The sequence below is a fragment of the Apodemus sylvaticus genome, chromosome 11, assembly GCF_947179515.1.
Source record: "Apodemus sylvaticus chromosome 11, mApoSyl1.1, whole genome shotgun sequence".
NCBI lineage: Eukaryota > Metazoa > Chordata > Mammalia > Rodentia > Muridae > Apodemus > Apodemus sylvaticus.
In genome coordinates, this window is record NC_067482.1 from 92321207 (window position 1) to 92343574 (window position 22368).

Here is a 22368-nt window from a genome sequence, read left to right on the forward strand (position 1 = left end):
ATTTTCGGAGGCAGCCAAGCCCAACTTGCTAGAGCGTCCGGGTAGAGTGCGGCTAGGGAGGGACAAACTGCCCCTGATGTGTTTGCAGTCTGGTTACCAGGTTAGCGTTTGGCTGCATCTGCACTATGTCCACCTTCGAGAAGCCTCAGATCATTGTCCACATTCAAAAGGGACTGAACTACACAGTGTTCGACTGCAAATGGGTGCCCTGCAGTGCCAAATTCGTGACGATGGGCAACTTCGCCCGAGGCACCGGAGTTATCCAGGTGTATGAGATCCAGCGCGGGGACCTCAAGCTGCTGCGGGAGGTGGGTGCAGGCTTGGACTCTTTGGGTTTGCGTGTTCTAGGATCTGATTCCTCTTTTCTACAGCTTTGCTCTGGCAGAAACCTAAAGGAGATTACAAATTGAGACATACTTCAAACTTAAAATTTTGACATCCCAAAATCTCCCTGGGTAACTAGTACCTCCGCTCGCTGCCAGCCTCTTCCTCCGGCCAGCTTCGGTGCAGTCCATTGCAAGGTTTCTGGGAAGTGAAGTTAACATTTCATGGCAACGTACTTGGAATTTTTAGCATGTTTCCTGTTGTTGTAGTCTACTAGTAGGTATATGCAGTAAGCCCACATTTCATACAAGAAAGACCAAAGGAGGCACCAGGATAACTACAACGAAGTTGGCGAAGAATTAGTAAATACCCCATCCTTTCAAGAAGTGTCATTTCAATGTCTGATAGACCCAGGCATGGGAATTGCAATGCCAACGATCTCATGAAGTTTATTTTCTGCTGGGGGAGACAGTCAAACAGCCAGACCAAAAATGTATACATACAGCTGGGTGGTGTTGGCGCACGCCTTTAATCCCAGCACTTGGGAGGCAGAGGCAGGTGCATTTCTGAGTTCGAGGCTAGCCTGGTCTACAGAGTGAGTTCCAGGACAGCCGGAGCTACTCAGAAACCCTGTCTCGAAAAACAAACAAACAAACAAACAAACAAAAATATGTATACATACATGTAAATCAAGATGAGTTTTCTAATATACAGGTCTATGAAAGTAAAAACAGATATAAGGTGAGTAGAAACTAGCTAAAGTAAATTCAGAGTATAGTATGAAGTTTCTTACAATAAACAGCATGTGAGAAAGCTCAGTGATAGTGGTGGAAGATAGTTAATTATCTTTTAAAAAACAAAAACACAGTCGGGCAGTGGTAGCACGGGCCTTTAATCCCAACACTTGGGAGACAGAGGCAGGCATATTTCTGAGTTCGAGGCCAGCCTGGTCTACAGAGTGAGTTCCAGGACAGCCAGGGCTACACAGAGAAACCCTGTCTCGAAAAACAAAACAAAACAAAAAACACGAGAAGGAAGTAGTATTACACACCTTTAATTACAGCATTCAGGAGGTAGAAGCAGGAGAATTTCAATTTGAAACCCTGTCTGCAACAATCACGACCCCCATTTAAAAAAACAAAAAGCAAAAAACCATACACATACAAAATGGGTAAGATATGTCAGGCATTTCACAAATTTGTCTTTCTTTTTCCTTTAAGGGAAACAGGACACACCACTGAAGGACTTTTAGGAGGATAATGCAAGACCAAATTACAGGGTTAGGTTTTTTGGGGGGTGGGGTGGGGGGGAAGGTTGAAACAGGGTTTCTCTGTATAGCCCTGACTGTCCTAGAGCTCACTCTGTAGGCCAGGCTGGCCTCGAACTCAGAAATCCACCTGCCTCTGCCTCCCAAGTGCTGGGATTAAAGCACCACCACTGCCTGGCCGGATTACAGGTTTTGTATAAGGCTGCCACTGAGCCAATTACATTATGGGGACAATAATAGACATTTTCTTTTTTTCTTCATCCCTTCCTTCCTTCTTTTCTTCCTTCCTTTTTTCCTTTCTTTCTAAGATGAGTGTTTCCTATGTTACTCAGCTAGCCTCAAACTGATAATCCTCAAACCAGCCTCTCATTGGGCTGGGATTCAGGCCCTGTGCCACAGTGCTGAGTTGTGGCTAAGTAATGTTTTATAGTTACAGTTTTCAAAATGTTTCTCTTTGGATCGACTGAAACAAAGAGCAGTTACATGGAGGCGTTGAGGGTTGATACAAGGTTAGGGAAGGTAGAGGAAAGACAAACTTGCATGGCAAGGTTTGTGGAGCACAGTCCTTCCCTGAACTTTGCTGAGAGCCTGTTTTCCAGTTCCGTTCCTATTCTGTAGCCAGGCATTGGACGTGGAGATTCTGGACATGGTTTGACCCTTCCCGCCTTGCCCCGTGCTCTTCCCGGCTGAACTCACAGTCACCTGCTGCTGGTCCAGCGGCCGGCTCAGATCATCTGCTTTAGGAAGCCCTTTCTGATCTCTGCTCAAGACACCTTCCAGTACATTCTGCTCCTATAATCCTGACCATCTGTGCCAGAAGTGAACAGTCTGTCTCATTTCCAGACTGTAAGCTGGAGAGTAAGGGCCGGGTCTTCTCCTAAAGAACCAGCCTCAGTACATGTTTATTAAAAGAACAGAGACTGAATGAACTGGGGACTCAGTTTTAAATACTGGTGTAGGGATTGCCAGTCAGTGTGCGGAGTAAGCACTCTGAACACGGGAGACATTGGCATAATAGAAACTTTAAGGTAAAACACGAGGCGCAAATGCCAGACGACCATCAGCCAGAAAACTTTTATAGACTTGTGGTCTTTTGCTTTCCCAAGAATGACGATTTTTTTAATACTGTTTAGTAATAGTTATTTGAAGGGAAATAGTGCCGGGCGGTGGTGGCGCATGCCTTTAATCCCAGCACTTTGGAGGCAGAGGCAGGTGGATTTCTGAGTTCGAGGCAGCCTGGTCTACAAAATGAGTTCCAGGACAGCCAGGGCTACACAAAGAAACCCTGTCTCAAAAAAACAAAAACAAAAAAAACCAAAAAAAAAAAAAAACCAAAAAAGAAATAGTGTTCATCTCTTCTAATTTCTGAAGAATCCTACTAAAATTGTATTTATTCGTTTATTTATCTTTAGTGAAAGTAATATGTGTTTACTTTTAGAGAGCATATAGGAAATATAACTAGGGATAAAAAAGAGATTGTCATACATTATCTGAACTACAAGAGCAACAACTTCAAAGTTTTGCTTCCTTTTCGTGAGTAATTACTAAGACTTCCATAGAGGTACTGTGCTAAAAAGAGAACATTTACTTTGAAAACCAAGTATAATATTAGAAAAAAAAGCACCTTTCAGGATTTAATGTTGTATTTGTTTGGGCTTCTGTAGAAAAGCATGTGGATTAAATACATAGTCAGTGGTTCTCACTGCATCCAAGTTTGTTCATGTGTTTCGTAGCTAATGATGGTTGTATACAAGATTTAAAATACCCCTGCATTGCTCTGTAGAAATGTGGCCATCTGCTAGTTGATTTTAGTGAGTATCAGAGTTAAGAACTGTTGGGGCAGGTGGAATACTTACTTAAATATTAGGAAGTATACTCATTTTGTTGTGATGGATTACATCAAGAGTTGCTGCAAACCCTGAGTACCCAAGACAACATATAAAAGGAGCAGCTCGGCTATTGCCTGTGGGGTGCTTTGTCTTACTGCTAAAGAAACAGATGGGAACGGAGGGCAGACGGCTGAGCAGTTTGGCATACATCCTTAATACCAGCACTCAGGCAGCAGAGGTGGGAAGATCTCTGTGGATTTGAACACCAGCCTAGTTTACACAGTGAGTTCCAAAATAGCCCGAGCGACTTACTGAGATCTTATCTCAACAAAACAAAACAAACATACATAAACAAATAAATAAAAATGGAAGGTAGGGAGCTAGAGAGATGTCTTGGTGGTTAAGCACACCAGCTTCTCTTCCAGACGACCTGGGTTTGATTCCCAGCACCCAGATGGACGCTCACAAGTGTCTGTAACTGCACTTCTAGGGGCTTTGATGCTTTCTCGTGGCTTTCTTTGGCACCAGCCATGCACCTAATGCACAGGCATATTTGCAGATACCCACACACATAAAAATTAAAAAAGAAAGAAGGAAGGAAGGAAGGATGAATGGAAGGCCGGGCCTCCTTCTCTGATTGTTCAGTTTGTTAGCCAAGTGTCATTCCATCTTCCTTATCTAAAACTTCAACTTAGAAGACAACTTTTTTATTTTTCTATTGAACTTAAAGGTGCCATATGAACAGAGACAGCCTTGAAAAATGAAATCATGGTTGAAAATTGTGGAAAGCTAGTTTGGTGTTTTAGGTTCTGTGCTACTGAAGTCACTGCTTGTTAGCATTTGCCTAACTAAACTTTTTCATGTTAATTAAGTAGTGCCCCGGGATGTGGAGGAGGAAATACTGACAGGCTGCTTTAGACCGGCCCACAGACAGAACAAAAATAGCTCTCCTGGCAGTTATTGCTCGTGGGCTTCTTTAGTCATGATATAAACTCCTGGCAAAGAATACCAAAAACTAGGTCAAGGGAACTATCGTTGATGGCCAGACTCGGTATTTACCAATTTCATATTCTGAATTTTATGTGAAACAATTTTAACCAAGTAGATCATTATTTTACTTTTTAATCTATTAGTTTTCTAAAGTAACCACTGGATTCCACCCATCTTTCCACGGAAAATGTACATAACAGTGTAAAGGAGAGCTCTTCTATATGCTTTACAGACCGGGGGTTTGGAGTGCCTTCTCGGTTCCTTGTATCCGTGAGCATCTGAGTGCAGAGGAAACATGGCTGCCTTCAGAAGTCCATGGACAACCGAGCAACCTTTCTGAGTGAAGTGGAATCCCACTGCAGGGGGTGACAAAAATCTAACGTCTTTAAATTGGTTCTTGAACAGTAAACTCATAATATCTAGGTTTCTGCTTCTTTGATACAAAAACAGAAACCCTGAGGCAAACATGATACTATATATTTATCGTGCAAAAAAATATGAATGAGGGTAAAAGCCAAAAGGGAAATCTGAAATTAGCTTTAATTCGTTCCTGCCAGGCACTTCTGCTCACCTCTAACTCATGCACTGTGGAGGACAGAGACGGGGCTTGCTGTCAACTAGCTTAGCTCCAGGATTCACTAAGAAACCCTGTCTCAGAAGAATAAAAGAGAGAGTGATAGATCACGATACCTGAAGTCCTCTTCTGACTTCGGCATGGATATGCATGCCTATACACACAAGACCGAGAGCGGGGAGGGAGGGAGGAAGGAGGAGGAGGAGGAGGAGAGCTTTCGGGATTGTGAGAGGGAAGATTAAAAATCTCTCTGTAGCCTAGTGTGACCTAAAACTCATTGTGTGGCCTTGCCTGACCTGGGACTCACAACTGCATTTCTGCTTCCTCATCTGGAGTGCTGGAGCTACAGGAGTGAGCCACCACACAGGGATCAAGATGGCAGGCAGCATTTGGATACTTCAGTGAGACGATTCTCTCTCTGTCTCTCTTCTGCCTTCTCCCCCTCCTCTTCCCTCTCCCTCTCCTGTAATTCTACGATCTCTGGGTTTTAGACCAGTTTGAATCATGTCTGATTTGGGCAACCTTGTCTCAGTAACTGGAGAGGTAGCTCCGAGGTCACTGGCTGCTGCAGAAAGCCTGGTTGACTGCAGCACACACGGCAACCGCCAGTTCAGAGGCTCCAATGCCCTTTTCTAGCTTGTGTGGGCACTGCAAGCACCTCCGTGAAGGCAGAACACCCATACACATTAAATAAAAATAAACTCCACCCACATTTAGACAGTGACCTAGGAGCTCAGGGTTTAAGGACAACCAAGGCAACATAGTAAAACCCTGTCTCAAAACAAAAACAACCTTTCTTTTGACAGTGATGTGCTTTTTAAATTATACAAAATTGACTAAAGAACAAGTATAATTTTTAATGAAAATGTTTTAATTGTTTAAATGTTTTTATGTATAATGTGTTTCTAGCCCTCCACAGCAAAGCGGTCAACGTTGTGATTATAAATAACTGTTTACATAAGTAAAGTATCCTCTCTCCTTTCTGTCCAGATTGAAAAGGCTAAGCCCATTAAATGTGGAACATTTGGTGCGGCATCTTTGCAGCAGAGATTCTTAGCTACTGGAGATTTTGATGGAAATCTTCATATTTGGTAAGGTGATTAAACAGCACTGCACTGGACAAGTGCTCACTTTGATAGGCTTGGTAGTCTTCTAAAGGAGAATTCTAATTTTAAAATACTTACTTCAAGTATTTTAATTCCTTCCAAAAGTAACCGAAGCCATGAGGACTGTGTTATCTCTGTCATATTCAAAGTCCACTTAAAATCCCAAGCTTCATATCACATTTAGGAATGTGTATGTATAACATTATGTGTGTGTATATATATATATGCGTGTAATAGCAATGAACAAACAGGCTAAATGTGAAAGAGTGAGGAGGGATCGGTGGAAGGGCTTGGAGGGGGAGGGGAAATGATATAATTGTTTTATGACCTCAAAACTTAAAGGATAGGCCGAGCCGTGGTGGCACACGCCTGTAATCCCAGCACTCTGGGAGGCAGAAGCAGGTGGATTTCTGAGTTCGAGGCCAGCCTGGTCTACAGAGTGAGTTCCAGGACAGCCAGGGCTATACCAAGAAACCCTGTCTCGAAAAAAACCAAATCCAAAAAAAAAAAAAAAAAAAAAAAAAGTTAAAGGATAGAGGTTTTAAATGCTAAGCTCTTTGGTTTAGAACTTGAAAGTGTTACTGGTTCTTACCTGCCCACAGGCTGTTTGGGACTAGTAATTAACTAATGCCATTTTAGCAAGAGGTTTGGCTTTATAGAGCAATACACTGATTTTAATTATTTCCATGCAAAACTCCCAGTTAAAGTTTTGGTTAGTATTTAATACTTTAAGATCTAGACATGACTTTTAGGAAAATGTCTATCAAACAACTCAATAAAAGGCTGCTTTGAATGAACAAAATCACAACATTTTCTGCTGTCTCTTACTTAGAATTATTTCTTAAGCCAGGCGGTGGTGATGCACGCCTTTAACCCCAGTACTTGGGAGGCAGAGGCAGGTGGATTTCTGAGTTCGAGGCCAGCCTGGTCTACAGAGTGAGTTCCAGGACAGCCAAGGCTACACAGAGAAACCCTGTCTCAAAAAAACAAAAAATTATTTCTTAATATTTAAAGTTAAATGACTTCAAATTTCTCTTTACTTTTAAGGGAAATCTATTTTTAGCATTTAAAGTATACAGCAGCTTTCTCTCTTAGTCTCTCTCTCTCTCTCTCTCTCTCTCTCTCTCTCTCTCTCTCTCTCTTTTTCTCTCTTTCTTAGCTTCTTTCTAGCTGTTTGTTTTGGTGAAGGGTTCATGTGTACTCTGGCTAGGCTGGAACTCACTGTGTATCACTATGTAGACCAGGGGAACTCACTGTGTATCACTATGTAGACCAGGGGAACTCACTGTGTATCACTGTGTAGACCAGGGGAACTGTGTATCACTGTGTAGACCAGGGGAACTCACTGTGTATCACTGTGTAGACCAGGGGAACTCACTGTGTATCACTGTGTAGACCAGGGGAACTGTGTATCACTGTGTAGACCAGGAGAACTCACTGTGTATCACTGTGTAGACCAGGGGAACTCACTGTGTATCACTGTGTAGACCAGGGGAACTCACTGTGTATCACTATGTAGACCAGGGGAGCTTGGAACTCACAGGGCTCCACCTGCTTCTGTCTCCTCGTGATGAGACTTGAGGAGTGTGCCTCCACACCCCACCTAAGGAGATGTTTTGGTTGTTAATTGAATTGTTCACGTGTTTACCTATTTTTAGAAGCATAACATAAAAGCGAAGCTAGCTGACATCTTGCTCTAAAGCTAGTGTAATAGTCCTTTCTCTAACTGCTTAGCTCTTAAGTTCATATTTATTCATCATTTTACATACTTTGTCATAGAGCCTCAGAGAAATGGAAAGAGAGGCCACTGTCTTACTTTCTGTATTTTATTTATTTTCTATTATTTTGGGGGCTTATCACATAGAGTAGCAGATGTTCATCATTTCAGTTATGTAAATGCATATGTGCGCATCAATAGGCTTTGGTCTTGCTCGTTTCCCTCTCCTGCTGTTGGCCCTTGTATGCCTGCTGCCTTGTTACTGCTTCTCTCCCTGCCAGATATAGCTATGTACGTTTGTTTGTTTGTTTGTTTGTTTGTTTGTTTATAGACAGGATCTCTCTCCATAGCCCTGGCTGCCCTGGAGCTCACAGTGTAGATGAAGCTGGCCTGTAACTCACAGGAGTTGTCTGCCCCTCCCTCCCAAGCACTGAGGTTAAGGCATCCCCAGCCCTGAGACTCGGTACATCCTTACTGTGTGTATTCCATTGCCTGCTCCCTCCCTTCTCACCACCTTTAAGTTTTGTTTTGTTGTTGGTTAAGCTATTTTCACATTGTATTCCATGTGCGTGTCCCTCTGCCTGTGTGTGCACATGGACATGAAGTGGAGAGCAGAAGACTACTTCTGGGACTCTGTTCTCACATCTCATGTGAACTGGGAGTCAGTGCAGGTTGTCTGGCTTGGTGGCAAATGCCTTTACCTCCCTGGCCAGCCTTTCAGGTTTTATGACCTATGTACACACATATACATGCATATTTATGCACATGTGTATGTGTGTATAATTTTAAATTTAATTTTCCACGCATAAGAGGAAACATGGTCTTTGTTTTCCCCATTCTGGCTTAGTTGCTTAACATCACTACTCCCACTTCTGTCTGCTTTCTTACAAATACGATTGCTTTTTTTTTTTAAAGATTTATTTATCTAACGTATGTGAGTACACTGTAGCTGTCTTCAGAAACACCAGAAAAGAGCATCAAATCCTATTACAGATGGTTGTGAGCCACCATGTGGTTGCTGGGAATTGAACTCAGGACCTCTGGAAGAGCAGTCAGTGCTCTTAACTGCTGAGCCATCCCTCCAGCCCCCATGATTTCTTTTCTTGTCATGGCTGAATAACATCTCCTGGTATATAACCATATCCGCTCCTGTCTTGATGCGTCTATTTCTTGTGCTATATGGAGTCGTTTCAGAGACTCCTCGCCGGGCTTCTATCTCCCAGGCTTTTACATGTGTTTTCATCTAGCATTTTCAGAGTCTCTGTCTTAGGTTAAAGTTTTCCATTTTGAATTGTTTTGTTTTTTATTTATTTTAGTTTAATTGGTTTTAAAACCATGTAATAAGTAGTTATATTTTTTGCCTAGGAATTTGGAAGCTCCAGAGATGCCAGTGTATTCTGTAAAGGGTCACAAAGAAATCATAAATACCATAGATGGCATTGGTGGACTTGGAATTGGGGAAGGAGCACCTGAAATCGTGACTGGCAGCCGAGATGGTGAGTCGGTCTAAGTACTGAAGAGATGTTTAGTGGGAACGTCTGTGCGCTGCCGTATCCCCTGCACACGGAATCCTCCTGTTGGCTTGACTCTGCACCTACTGTTTGGGCATCTGCATTATAACTGCATCTACTGTAATTTTTGCATCTGCATTCTAGCAGACAAGTTTTATTGCACATCCCTCGTTCATTTCTGGCTTCTTTGTGCTTTCACGTAGAGACCCAGCACTGAATATCTCATTGTGGACTTAGTTTAGCAGCTAACAATGAGCTGACGTTGAAGTACCTACAAGTCCTCACAGGCTTCTGAAGCAGCCATGTGATAGGTTTGGCATCTTCTCATTCTCTTTCTAAAAAGCAGAATTTCTGCTTAGCAGAATGTCAGGTTGACAAGTACCTGAAGACATACATGTTCTGCGCTGTGTCCATGAGCTCCCAGCACTGCCCTCAGTGACCAGCAGACCCGGCCTGAATGACTGCGTGGGCCCAGGCTTTGTCTTCTCACATGGACATGCATTAGTTGCTTTCAAAAGGTTACTGTAAAAGAAAAATGAGATATCATTTTCGAATAGTTCCTGTAGGGTAGAGGTGTGTTAGAGTCACTTTTTCATGGGAGCCTCGTGGAGCGCGGGAGACGGCGAGCGGTTGTCATGCTTCCACTGCCGTTTGGGTCTCTCCATCGTGCTTCGCGTTCGTCAGATGCGCATGCGTCTGCTTCCAGAGCTCATATTATAAGGGCTGTAACATTCCATCGTGTGGCTGCAACAGCACTGTAGCAACCATTCAGTGTGCCCCAAGTTTTCTGGGTATTTGCAGGATAAAGACTTGAAATTTTAAAGAATTGGTTGTAGTTATGTAGCTAAGTCCTTGGGGATATTTTATGATTTTATAAAATGCCCTTGGGCCTGAGGGTGTTTGATGCCCCAGTGTAGGGAAATGCCAGGGCTGGAAGATGGGAGTGGGTGGGTGGGTGGGTTGGTGGGGTAGCACCCTCATAGAGGCAAGGGAATGGGGGATGGGATAGGGAGTTTCTGAAGGGGAGACCTGGAAAGGGGAAAACAATTGAAATGTAAATAAAGAAAACATCCAATAAAAAATGAAGAAAAAAAGAAGAAAACATGTATTTCTAAATAACCCATAGTACCCATTTCCTTGGCCAGCTATAGTGAGTGAGGGGCTACAAGTGGCTGGCATTGCTTTTTCCTCCTGTAAGTTTGTAGATTAGAAACTGTCCTCCATTTCCACTTATGCTAGTGTCTGTGCCTGTGCATTGATTAATTCTGTGTTTTGAATTGTCTTTATGTTCTTTGCTAATTCGAGTGTGGAAAGCTTACTAAGATGTTAATGACTTGTATAAACTGGTAGCTGAGGTGGTGATCTCCCCTCCATGTAGGATTGCAGCCCTTCTGATGATCAGCTGGTCTCTTTCAGGGATGGTTTATCCCTTCCCTGTTCTTGCTCAGACGTAGGCCTTTTAGTCATCTCATGACCTGCAACGTGCAATCATGTTGATTGTCGGCTGTGACACTAGTTACTAACTAGACTACTAGTTAGTAATCCTATAATATGAATTGATATGAGGGTTGAAACTTGTTTTAAGCTAATTTTATTAGCATTCCCTCCTCGTTAACTTATGGGAGAAAGCTGAGCTTAATTATATGTGAGACAGGTGGGGTTGTTTCTTCTTCTGTGTCAGCAGTGAAACTGGACCTCATGCATGCTGGTCCCTCTGCCTTGAACTGCCTCGCAGGCAGCTGCAGTGGCATTTTAGAGCCCCTGTAAAAATGCAGTGACAGCGCTTATTCTTCCGTATAAGAAAGGAACAATGGCTATACATGTAGTAAGTAAAACAAAGTTAAAATGATACTCTCACTATTCTAAATGTTTGTATGTAGTTGGTGCTAACCCAGACGATAAGGCATGTTTTGACGTGAACTTACAGATAGCCTAGGAATACTTTTTGGGCTTACTCTGTGTACATGTTAATTTAGGAATCATTTTTAATACTAACATGGAGTTACATCTGGTATCAAGTACAACTTAACCACTCTGAAGTCAGAAAAATATGAATAGTTTTCAGATGTTGAAGCATTTGTTGTCACGTGTCCAGATAACTGTGGAGAGAGAATGCAAACAGGAAGTGCGATCAGTCACTGGGAATTTTGCCAACTCCCTTTTATCCATGACAGGAACTGTAAAGGTGTGGGACCCGAGGCAGAAAGAGGATCCTGTCGCTAACATGGAGCCTGCACAAGGAGAAAACAAGAGAGACTGTTGGACTGTGGCATTTGGTAAGTTACTGACAAGATACTGCGTTTCAGGTTCATCGTGGTCCAAGAAATTACAGGTAGTCTCCGGTAGTCTGTTCTGTAGACTGTTCTGAGATTTGTCCACTCAGGTGTCAGACTTCATGTCAGTCTCAGGTCAGGCTAGGGTTTCCTCTGCACTGTGCTGTTGTTGTGTGTCTTGGGGACGTTACTATATGTACAGTGTTGCTAATAGAATTGGCTTAATAGGGTTGAGGACCCAGTGAAGTAATGTCACTAAAGCTCTTAGAATGCGCTTAGATTGTTGAGTATTGAAAGTATTTACTATTATTATAATAGTTGTTGTTTAATTGAGAGTATTGACCTAGTTTAGTACCAAATTCCATTAATAAGGCCTCAAATGCAAATGATAACCTAAAAAATCCCACATTACATTTTACATAGTGTTTACTTTCTAGAAAATAGTTGTGCCATTCCATAATTATTTCTTATGTTTGAAAATTGTGACCCTGTATTAATATACTTACAATGCATATTGATCTTGTCAGTGTTGCTCCTTGTCTTTGACTGTAAAAGATGCAGGCCAGAGCCCAGACTAGCCACACCTTCCCAAGTAGCTATAATTACAGGCATGTACTGCTGCACACAGCTCCATATTTAGTTTTAAACCTGTGAGGTTTTCTTGACAAGGCCAGCCTCTTAACTAGCAGAGGTCTTCCCGCCTCTACCTCAGGTGCTAGGATTATGGCGTGTGCCACACCACACCTGGCTTTCCTGATTTTTGTTTGTTTGTTTGTTTGTTTGTTTTGTTGTTATGAGACGAGATCTCACTGTGTTGCTCAGACTGGCCTCAAACGTCTAGATTCAAGAAATTCCCCTGCTTCAGCCTTCTGAGGCATTGGAACTGCAGGTGTGCACCTCCATGCCCAACTTGGGATTTCTTTTAAATTACTATACTGTGAACATGCAGTAGTGGAACTGGGTCGTCACTGAGTCCTGAAGCACACCGTTTAGTGAAGAAGGGCTGACATCTGCTTTACCTGTAGTGTAAAACATAAGTAATAAAACCTGGCAAGAGGCATCTGTCCATGCAGAGAGACACAGAGGCAGAAACACAGAGGAAAGATCAGTTTGATCTCAGAACAAGGATTCCAAGGATTTCCATCTCTGAAATTGGGAAAATTTTGCAACACAGCAAATAACTTCAGAATGTCCTAGAAGGAGATGGTGGAGCAACTGGCCACAGAGATGGCTCTAGCCACGGTTGTTTGTGCGGCCTGGAGGTAGTGGTCTGCCTTGGATGGTCTGTGCATGGTAAGATCTGGTCTGAGCTGTCAGGATGCCACTGGTGCTGGGGAATGCATATGGTGATGAGTTGAGAAGTTTTAGACAGGGTTCCAGGTAAAGAAGGCAATGAAAACGATTCATAAGGCAGATGCAGAGTAAATAGTATTTATAGTTTTATGTTCATCAAATGGAGAACAAAGTAAAGGATTCTGTGCAAGATGCTCATGAGAGAGACTGATAATGGAGAGAAAGACATCGTTCACTGAAATGTTCCGCAAGCAGTGATAAGCTGAGGTCAGCTTGGGACCTAGAAGGGCAAGATACTGATGCCATCGAGAACTCGTGGTGGAAATGCAAGCCTGGGGTTTATGAGGAGGAAGCAGGAGGCAGTTGAGAATGAAGACATTGCAGTCAGGTATCCCAGGTAGCATCACACATCGATAGGACCTTCCTCTTCCCTCACAGTTTCTTTCTGTCAGAGCTGTGCAGGAAAACTTTCCTGGAGTCAAGTATGCTAAAGTTCACATCACGTTCTAAACTTCAGGTGTGCTCACCGCACCACTGAAAGTGCTTTCCGACTCATCACAGAGGTGGAATGACCAGAAAAACATTCGGAAAAATACTTGTAAAATGTATTTGTATGTAAAATGTATTGCCACTGCCAAGGAATGAGAAGGAAGCAGGAGCATGTCTACCTTGCCAGCCTGCTGAGGGGGAGCTGAAGCTGGTCTGCTGCTCAGGGCGCACAGCTGATTACAGAGCTGCGTCTTTGCCAAAGAAGCCCCGAGTCATACCTGAGCCTTAGAGAGCTTTCCTTCCTGTTTAGAATCCAGGAAACACTTTCAAGTAGACATGGAGTTTCTAGTAAGCATTTAAAAAACAGTTAGTACTCCCCATCTCCTGTTAGGACTGATGGCTGGGTATCACCAATGTAATTTTTATTTAAATTATATTTCCTAGCAGCCTTTACCTTGGATTTATGAAGACCTGAAATGTATCTTGATTTCCAGGCAATGCTTATAATCAAGAAGAGCGTGTTGTCTGCGCTGGCTATGACAATGGGGACATCAAGCTGTTTGATCTTAGAAACATGTCACTGCGGTGGGAGACAAACATTAAAAATGGGGTAATGTGCGTTTCTGTCCCCTCCCAGCAGGGTAATGTGTGTTTCTGTCCCCTCCCAGTGGGGTGATGTGCGTTTCTGTCCCCTCCCAGCAGGGTAATGTGCGTTTCTGTCCCCTCCCAGCGGGGTAATGTGCGTTTCTGTCCCCTCCCAGCGGGGTAATGTGCGTTTCTGTCCCCTCCCAGCGGGGTGATGTGCGTTTCTGTCCCCTCCCAGCGGGGTGATGTGCGTTTCTTCCCCCTCCCAGCGGGGTAATGTGCGTTTCTGTCCCCTCCCAGCGGGGTGATGTGCGTTTCTGTCCCCTCCCAGCGGGGTGATGTGCGTTTCTGTCCCCTCCCAGCGGGGTGATGTGCGTTTCTGTCCCCTCCCAGCGGGGTGATGTGTGTTTCTGTCCCCTCCCAGCAGGGTGATGTGCGTTTCTGTCCCCTCCCAGCGGGGTAATATGTGTTTCTGTCCCCTCCCAGCGGGGTAATGTGTGTTTCTGTCCCCTCCCAGCGGAGTGATGTGCGTTTCTGTCCCCTCCCAGCAGGGTAATGTGTGTTTCTGTCCCCTCCCAGCGGGGTGATGTGCGTTTCTTCCCCCTCCCAGCGGGGTAATGTGCGTTTCTGTCCCCTCCCAGCGGGGTGATGTGCGTTTCTGTCCCCTCCCAGCGGGGTGATGTGCGTTTCTGTCCCCTCCCAGCGGGGTGATGTGCGTTTCTGTCCCCTCCCAGCGGGGTGATGTGCGTTTCTGTCCCCTCCCAGCGGGGTGATGTGTGTTTCTGTCCCCTCCCAGCAGGGTGATGTGCGTTTCTGTCCCCTCCCAGCGGGGTAATGTGTGTTTCTGTCCCCTCCCAGCGGGGTAATGTGTGTTTCTGTCCCCTCCCAGCGGGGTGATGTGCGTTTCTGTCCCCTCCCAGCAGGGTAATGTGTGTTTCTGTCCCCTCCCAGCGGGGTAATGTGTGTTTCTGTCCCCTCCCAGCAGGGTAATGTGCCGTTTCTGTCCCCTCCCAGCAGGGTAATGTGTGTTTCTGTCCCCTCCCAGCGGGGTGATGTGCGTTTCTGTCCCCTCCCAGCGGGGTGATGTGTGTTTCTGTCCCCTCCCAGCGGGGTAATGTGCGTTTCTGTCCCCTCCCAGTGGGGTAATGTGTGTTTCTGTCCCCTCCCAGCGGGGTAATGTGCGTTTCTGTCCCCTCCCAGCAGGGTAATGTGTGTTTCTGTCCCCTCCCAGCGGGGTAATGTGCGTTTCTGTCCCCTCCCAGTGGGGTAATGTGTGTTTCTTCCCCCTCCCAGTGGGGTAATGTGCGTTTCTGTCCCCTCCCAGCGTCACTGAGCATGCTTGCACCTGCTCGCTACCTTCAAGCACATAAAGGTCTCAGATCCCTTCCTTAACCCATGCCTTTCAGTCTTCTACCAAAAATTAACCTTGTGGGGCCAAACCATCTTGAATCTAATGGCTGCCCTGCATCCTTTCTTAAAAAAGTAAACTGATGGGCTGGAGGGGTGGCTCAGACCCAGTCTACAAGCAAAGTACAAGAAAGTGAACACATTCAGATATGATTGCTACAGAGTTAGTCTCCCGCCCATCTGAGGACCAACAGATGGCATTAAGTTGAGTAAATAAGAGGCTTTTCCTTGCTGGCATAGGAAAAGCTTCACAAATACCTTTGGACAAAAGAATACTTTTGGTTCTTGAGCTTTATTAAGGAATTTGGTTCCTTTGTGATTTCTGAAGGCAGTGCTAAATAATGAAAACATTGGTTTGTGATCTTCTACTGAGCATGGGAACCCAAGATGAGCGAGTTAACTCAAAAGGTTTAATGATTATTCAAGTGCTTCCCCATGGTCTTCTCATTTTTAAGCCATTCAGATAGCTTAGCAGAGCCAGCAAGGCTGGAGAGACAGCTCAGTGGTAAGGAGTGTCGAATGCTCTTTCAGAGGACCGGGGTTTGGTTCCGAGCGTACGCATGGGGGCTCAGAACCGTCTGTAACTCCACTTACAGGGAATATGACCCCCTCATCTGGCTTCCTGGGCATCAAGTGTACACCTGGTGTGCAGATATGAAAGCAGGCAAAGCCCATACACCATACACGTTATGTAAAGGTAACGAGAGTAAGAACTTATCAATAACATGGTCTCTGCCTTCAGGTGTGCAGCTTGGAGTTCGACAGAAAGGACATAAGTATGAATAAGTTAGTTGCTACGTCTCTGGAAGGGAAGTTTCATGTCTTCGACATGAGAACACAGCATCCTACAAAAGGTTTTGCCTCTGTTACAGAAAAGGTAACTAGGAGGGACTCTTTTTCTGTGGAGAGGGGTGGTGTTTGTTTTAGATAGTACACAGAATGAGTCTCCAGGCTTCCCCTGTCTGCCACATACTTGTAGAATCTTAAGCATTTTTGTGTAGATTATTTTTCCAAAGGTTGCCAGCTTTATAATTCCTGATTATTATAACTCTCTTGATTAGCCTGGAATCTTATTTTATAGTTAAAAAAAAACAAACCAAAAACCATGCTGATGCTAAGAATTTGATAAAGAAATCCTAGCCTGGTGTGTTCTAATAAATACATATTATTTCTGTTAATAACTAATATTGTACTTTCCAGAAATAACATTTTCACTGTGTCATTTTATCCCATTTTATTTTATATTATCATTTGCTGTAATAGATGAACTTACTTTAAAACACTGCATTAGAAAGTGGCAGATCAGCCGGGCAGTGGTGGCGCATGCCTTTAATCCCAGCACTTGGGAGGCAGAGGCAGGTGGATTTCTAGTTCGAGGCCAGCCTGGTCTACAGAGTGAGTTCCAGGACAGCCAGGGCTACACAGAGAAACCCTGTCTCGGAAATAAAAAGTTTAGTAATTTTCTGGTAGAGACGTTAGGGTCTTTTAAGTCTAGGGTTCACATATCCAGCACGAGGGAGCTCTGGGACGCCATGAGAAAACCTGGTTATGGAATTAAGGGAGTAGAAGGAAGAAAATACTGTACCAAGCGCATGTTCACTGAAATCCTAGGCAGTTTTCTGAGTCTAGAAAAGCGATGTCCAGGCATGTCTAGGGAGCCTGAAGAACAGCAAGCAAGGTGAGAAGAGAAGCTTCCATGGCGTGGTTAAAACACTGAAAACACACAAGGAAAAGGCGGTGGACAGTGCAAGAGAAGATTCAGGTCACTTACAAAGGTGGGCCACAGTACCCACTAATTTGATAGAAACATTTTGAGTCAGGAAGGCTCCAACAGGCCCCACTACCAACCCTGGCTTTACTCCTCAGCAAAACTGCCTGCAAAAATTAAAGCAGCAATAAACAGCAGAAGAAAAGGTGGTTACAGTTCTCTGTCTTAGAGTCTGCTCTTCAGGCCTTCCATTTAGTCTTTAACCACCGCACATGTATTGTCTAACTAGGCCCATAAGTCCACCGTATGGCAAGTCCGGCACCTGCCACAAAACCGGGAGCTCTTTCTCACAACTGGAGGCGCCGGGAGTCTTCACCTCTGGAAGTAGTAAGTCTTTTTAAGTTACTTGTGGGTGGGAAGTAGGAGTTGATGATTTTTTTTCTATTTTTTCCTTTAATATTTGATTAATTCAATGCCGGTATGTTTACTTTCTAGGTGTTATGTAACTGTTTTCAAAATAATTTTTTACTGATGTATTTATTTTACATTTAATAAAAATTTGCCTTTTTCTGACACAATAGATATATTTGTCATAGTTATGTCTCTCTATATGAGAACTACTTAGAAACATTTAGGATTTTTGACACACATACCCCCCACAAATTTGAAATTATAGATGGGCATGTTCACACCATTAATCCCAGCACAGAGAAGATGGGGCCAGAGGACTGCGTGAGTTTGAAGCTAGCATGAACGACATAATGAGTTCCAGGTCGGCCCAGGCTACAGGATATGACCCTGTCTCAAAAACATAAACAGTAAATAAAAAGAGGGAGACACTGAAGTGCTGCTAGGCTAGCTGTCAGTTCAGCAGGTCTGAAACAAATTGAGTGTTTGAAAACTTTATTAGCAACAACAACAAAAGCTTTAAGCATTATTCAGAAAATGACAAGCTTACAATTGAAGGACATTTTAAGATTAAAGTTTGGTATACAAAACCAGACAAGAGCATTTACAGTGTGGCTTGGGCTTTCGAGTTTACAGACCCTTCCTTCCCTAAGCTCCTTTTAAAAGCTGAAAAGCAGGGCTGCAGTCAGATAGTACTTGTTAGAGACCCAGAGCTATTAACTGACAAACTTGTGATTGCTTTTGATCGAAACATTTTAATACACTCCATCCAGCCTTGCCTCGTTGTAAACGGTGCTCTCTATCGGCAGGAAGCAGTAGAAGTGTTTTAGGTGTTCTGGGAGGCGCTGGGTAGATAGATCGCTGGAACCTTTGCCCTTTATTCTTTCAGGGTTCTCCTCCAGCCTTGCTGCAGTTTAGGGGTCACCAGGCTCCTTAGCTATGCTGTGCCTACTCCTTGATCCCCCAGTTCTCGAGGCTGCTAAAGGAAGCAAGTCCCACCTTTCCACATGCGGGCAGAGTAGCAACTAGATTTTTTTTTTTACTTTATGTTAATAAGGCTGGATCTGTATGCATTTAGACATTTGAAGTGTATTTTTCTTGGCTTTTTCCCCTCAAGAATAACCACTGTATGTTTGTGTGTGTGTGTGTGTGTGTGTGTGTGTGTGTGTGTTTGTGTGTCTCCATATGGAGACCCAAAGCCAACATCTGGTGTCTTTCATGATCAGTATCCACTTATTTGTTGAACTGGGAGCTCAACAAATATTCAGATAGCCTAGCTGGTTATGGCTAGGCTATCTGAATGGGTTGCGGGGATGAATGTCCTCGCCTGCCTGCCAAGGAGTGAGATCACAGGCCACCAAGCAGCCTGGGTTTTTTTTTTTTGGTTTTTTGTTGTTGTTGTTTTTTGGGATTTGTTTTTTTTCTGAGACAGGGTTTCTCTGTGTAGCCCTGACTGTCCTGGAACTCACTCTGTAGACCAGGCTGGCCTTGAACTCAGAAATCCTGTCTGCCTCTGCCTCCCAGAGTGCTGGGATTACAGGCATGTGCCACCACCCCACCGCAGGTTTTGTTTTTTTTTTGTTTGTTTGTTTGTTTGTTTTTGTTTGTTTGCTTTACATAGTTCTAGAATTCCACATGCTGTCCTCCTGGTTGTAGGGGAAGCGCTTTTTCAAGGGAGGGGTCAGCCCCACTCCTGGAGGTCACCTCAGGGTGCACATCAATCGTGGTCACAACTGGTGGCTTGTGTACTTGTCAATGCTGCTTTGGACTTTGCTGGGAAGCTACATGTGCCAGCAAAGAGAAGTGGCTGAGATGAAATGCACTTGAGCTTGGATCGTGCTTGCACGCTGCCTTGACAGTGCTGTCAGCCTGTCCGCATTCACGGGGCGCCTCCCAGGCCTTCCGGGAGAGGATGCAGGGGAGCTGTCAGACTTTAAAAACACGTGAACAAAAAATCTTACCTATGTAATGTGGAGACAGTAGAAGCAGTTACTTATGGTTTTGTTGTGATTGTTCTGGTTCTTTGACATGGGGCTCTCACTCTGTAGTCCTGGCTGGCCAGCGAGTGCTTTATGGACAAGGCTGGCTTCAGGGTAGTGGAGCCTCTGCCTCCTGAGTGCTGGGATTAAAGGTGTGCACAGCCACACGTGGCCTTTATGTTTTCATACTAAATAACTGCAAACTTTGCTAAGAGATGTGAGGAAAGTATCAGACTTGTGACACTGCACATGAGACTGTATGTGTATGTATGTGTCTGTGAGCATCTTATTCTGTTTAAGTAAAATAATATGTTGTCTGTAAAAGGAAGAGAACAGGTTTTTTCCCTGTGGTTTCGCCTCCATTTCTACTGTGTCTGACTGCTCTGTGCCTCTGAGCCTCTGGGTCCGGCTGGCTTATGTTTTATTGCTTGGTTGGTTGAAGGGCTTTTGTGTTCACAGAGTGTCATAATTGATAAGCAGTGGGTTAAAACATGTCTGAGAGAAGGTGATTCCTTTTTTTCCCACCTTTCAGATCAGGTATTATTTAGTTGCTGATTTTCCTTCTTCTTAGCTTAAAATTTTGTACTTTTAGCTGAAAAAATAAAAAAGAAATCATATATTCTCAGCGTTGCTTTCTCTCTTTTAAAAGCAGGAGTTTTTAAAATGTCTCCCCAGTGACACTCCCACAGCGACAGTACAGAGAACTGGCAGTCCCCAGGCTGGGTCTGAGTGGTGGACTCTGGGTCTGGGTTCAGTATGGCACAAGGTCTTTTGGGAATGAGCTTTTGGGAATGTTACAGCTTTTTCCTCTGTACACACATTGCCCATGGTGTCTAGCCATCCAAATTTAGGAAGGAATTACAACAAAAGATGACGGAGAACCCCAAATCAGACCAACCTATAGCATTCATATTTTTAAAAAGCACAGGCAGATGCTGAACAGAGGTGCTGTGTAGTTTGCAGGAAAAGCCTCCACTGCCTGAAGTGTGTTAGGCCAGGGCTGAGGATGACATTGTGTCTTTACTCATGTAAGGTCAATATTGGGAAATCCTAAGTGCTGCTTCAGCAGTTGGCTGAGAAATAAAAGGTCACCGAAGCCTCCTTGTGAAAATACACCAGGGAATGCCAAGCTTCCGTCCGCTCTGACCACTGTGCGCTTGTTTTCCAGTGAATACCCCACTCAGCGCTCAAAGAAAGATTCGGAGGGCTTGGAGATGGGAGTCGCAGGTTCCGTCAGCCTCCTGCAGAACGTGACCGTGTCTACTCAGCCCGTGTCGAGCTTGGACTGGAGTCCTGACAAACGGGGGCTCTGCGTCTGTGGTTCCTTTGACCAGGCGGTGCGCGTGCTGATAGTGACGAAGCTCCAGACCATTTGACCCAAGCCTTGGACGGAAAAGGTCCAGAGAGTTCCGCGCAGAGTTCGAGCTATTCTGCAGCCTCTGGCCTCACCGATGACGGCTGAAGTGCAGTGATGAATTCAGGCAGCCACGGGCGCAAGGCCGGCCAGCCTCCGGCGTCTGCGGGCATCCGGCGGCTGACCAGCATGCCATGCCGCTGCATGTGAAGGTGCCACACACCAGGACCAGCTGGGTTCCTTTCTCCATGTCTCTACTCAGAAAAATTAGAGCCAGGAGTTGTGGTATTTGCTCGTGGTGCCAGCTACTTTAACAAGCTGAGGCAGGAGGATCAGTATATATATATAGCCTGTAAGATCAAGACTAGCTTGGGCAGCATGCCTTTAAATACGGTTGGATGCTGGCACTGAGGAGATGGCTCACTGAGGAGAATGTAGGAGTTCTTGCTGAGGACCCAACTTTGGTTCCTAGTAGCCATATCAGCTGGCTTCCAACCCCTGAAACTCCAGGGGTATCTCAGACCATCTTCTGGCTGTACTGGGCAGTGGTACTCACAGACACATGCACATTCTTAGAAATTAAAAAATAAGTTGTATTTAAATTTAAAAAAAAAATGTTTAAAGCCAAAGTCAGTAGTTGTTATTTCACTGTGTTTTAAGTTGGTTAGCTCTATGCTCTCTCCGTACATTTTGCTTCCACTGGGGATTACTCCCCTTGGTCTGTAAAATGCCAGGAGAACTCGGTTCAACTGGCCAGCCTGGGAAACTGTTTTCGGCAGCGTAACTGGTAAAATACTGTGACTTCCTTCCTACTCTCTCTCCTTTACTCGGATACAGACCTTGGATGTCTTTTGACTGTGGTAAGTGATGACGCACCATTGACGATTAGAGTGATTTTTTTTTTTAAATCCTTTTGTCAAACCTTTAAAATATATTTTTAAAATAAACAGGTTTTTAGAATATGTGGAGGCTTTGATTCCTTTGCTCTGTTTCCCCTATCCTCCTCCTCCTTGTTAAGTACACCGTAGTTTCACTGTTCTTGACTCTGGCCCACATCATAAGCTGATCCTCCAGACAGACTGAACCTTGTGTCTCCAAGCTCAGTTCAAAAGGACAGAGACCTATAATATTCATCATTTACAAATCCAATGAGCTCTTTATTCCCAACATTCTTTTATAGGTCAGAGCTCTGGGGGTTAAATGCTTGCCATGTAAGGATGAACACCTGAGCACTAAGGACTCTCTCGTCATAATCAGGTGGAAGGAGACGGACTCCCAACCCCGCCCACTGGCATAGGCACAGGATGCACACGTGCAAATACGAAGCGCATTTTAAAAGGAACGAAATTGTGGGTATAATACAATAAAAATAAAATTGACCTTTAAAAAGGCCGTTTGGATTTTTCTCCCAATATTCAAAAAAGAAAAAACAGAAAATATATGAGAATCTGGCATAGAGTATTTGTTATTGATGATATAGAAAGGTTTAAATAGAACAATTAATGTATTTCGTTAAATCTAAGATGTCAGTTATAGAATTATCTGTCCCACAGA

General features: G+C 44.2%; 1 protein-coding gene across 1 annotated transcript; it reads left to right on the forward strand.

The window, feature by feature from the left end:
- The first annotated feature begins 28 nt into the window (after positions 1-28).
- Dnaaf10 (dynein axonemal assembly factor 10) lies at positions 29-21776 on the forward strand. The gene is made up of 8 exons (XM_052198976.1): positions 29-308; positions 5975-6075; positions 9173-9303; positions 11493-11594; positions 13868-13983; positions 16108-16242; positions 17363-17460; positions 20629-21776. The coding sequence occupies exons 1-8, from the start codon at positions 126-128 to the stop codon at positions 20834-20836; spliced, it is 1074 nt and encodes a 357-aa protein (XP_052054936.1). The 5' UTR covers positions 29-125; the 3' UTR covers positions 20837-21776.
- Positions 21777-22368: the final 592 nt, after the last annotated feature.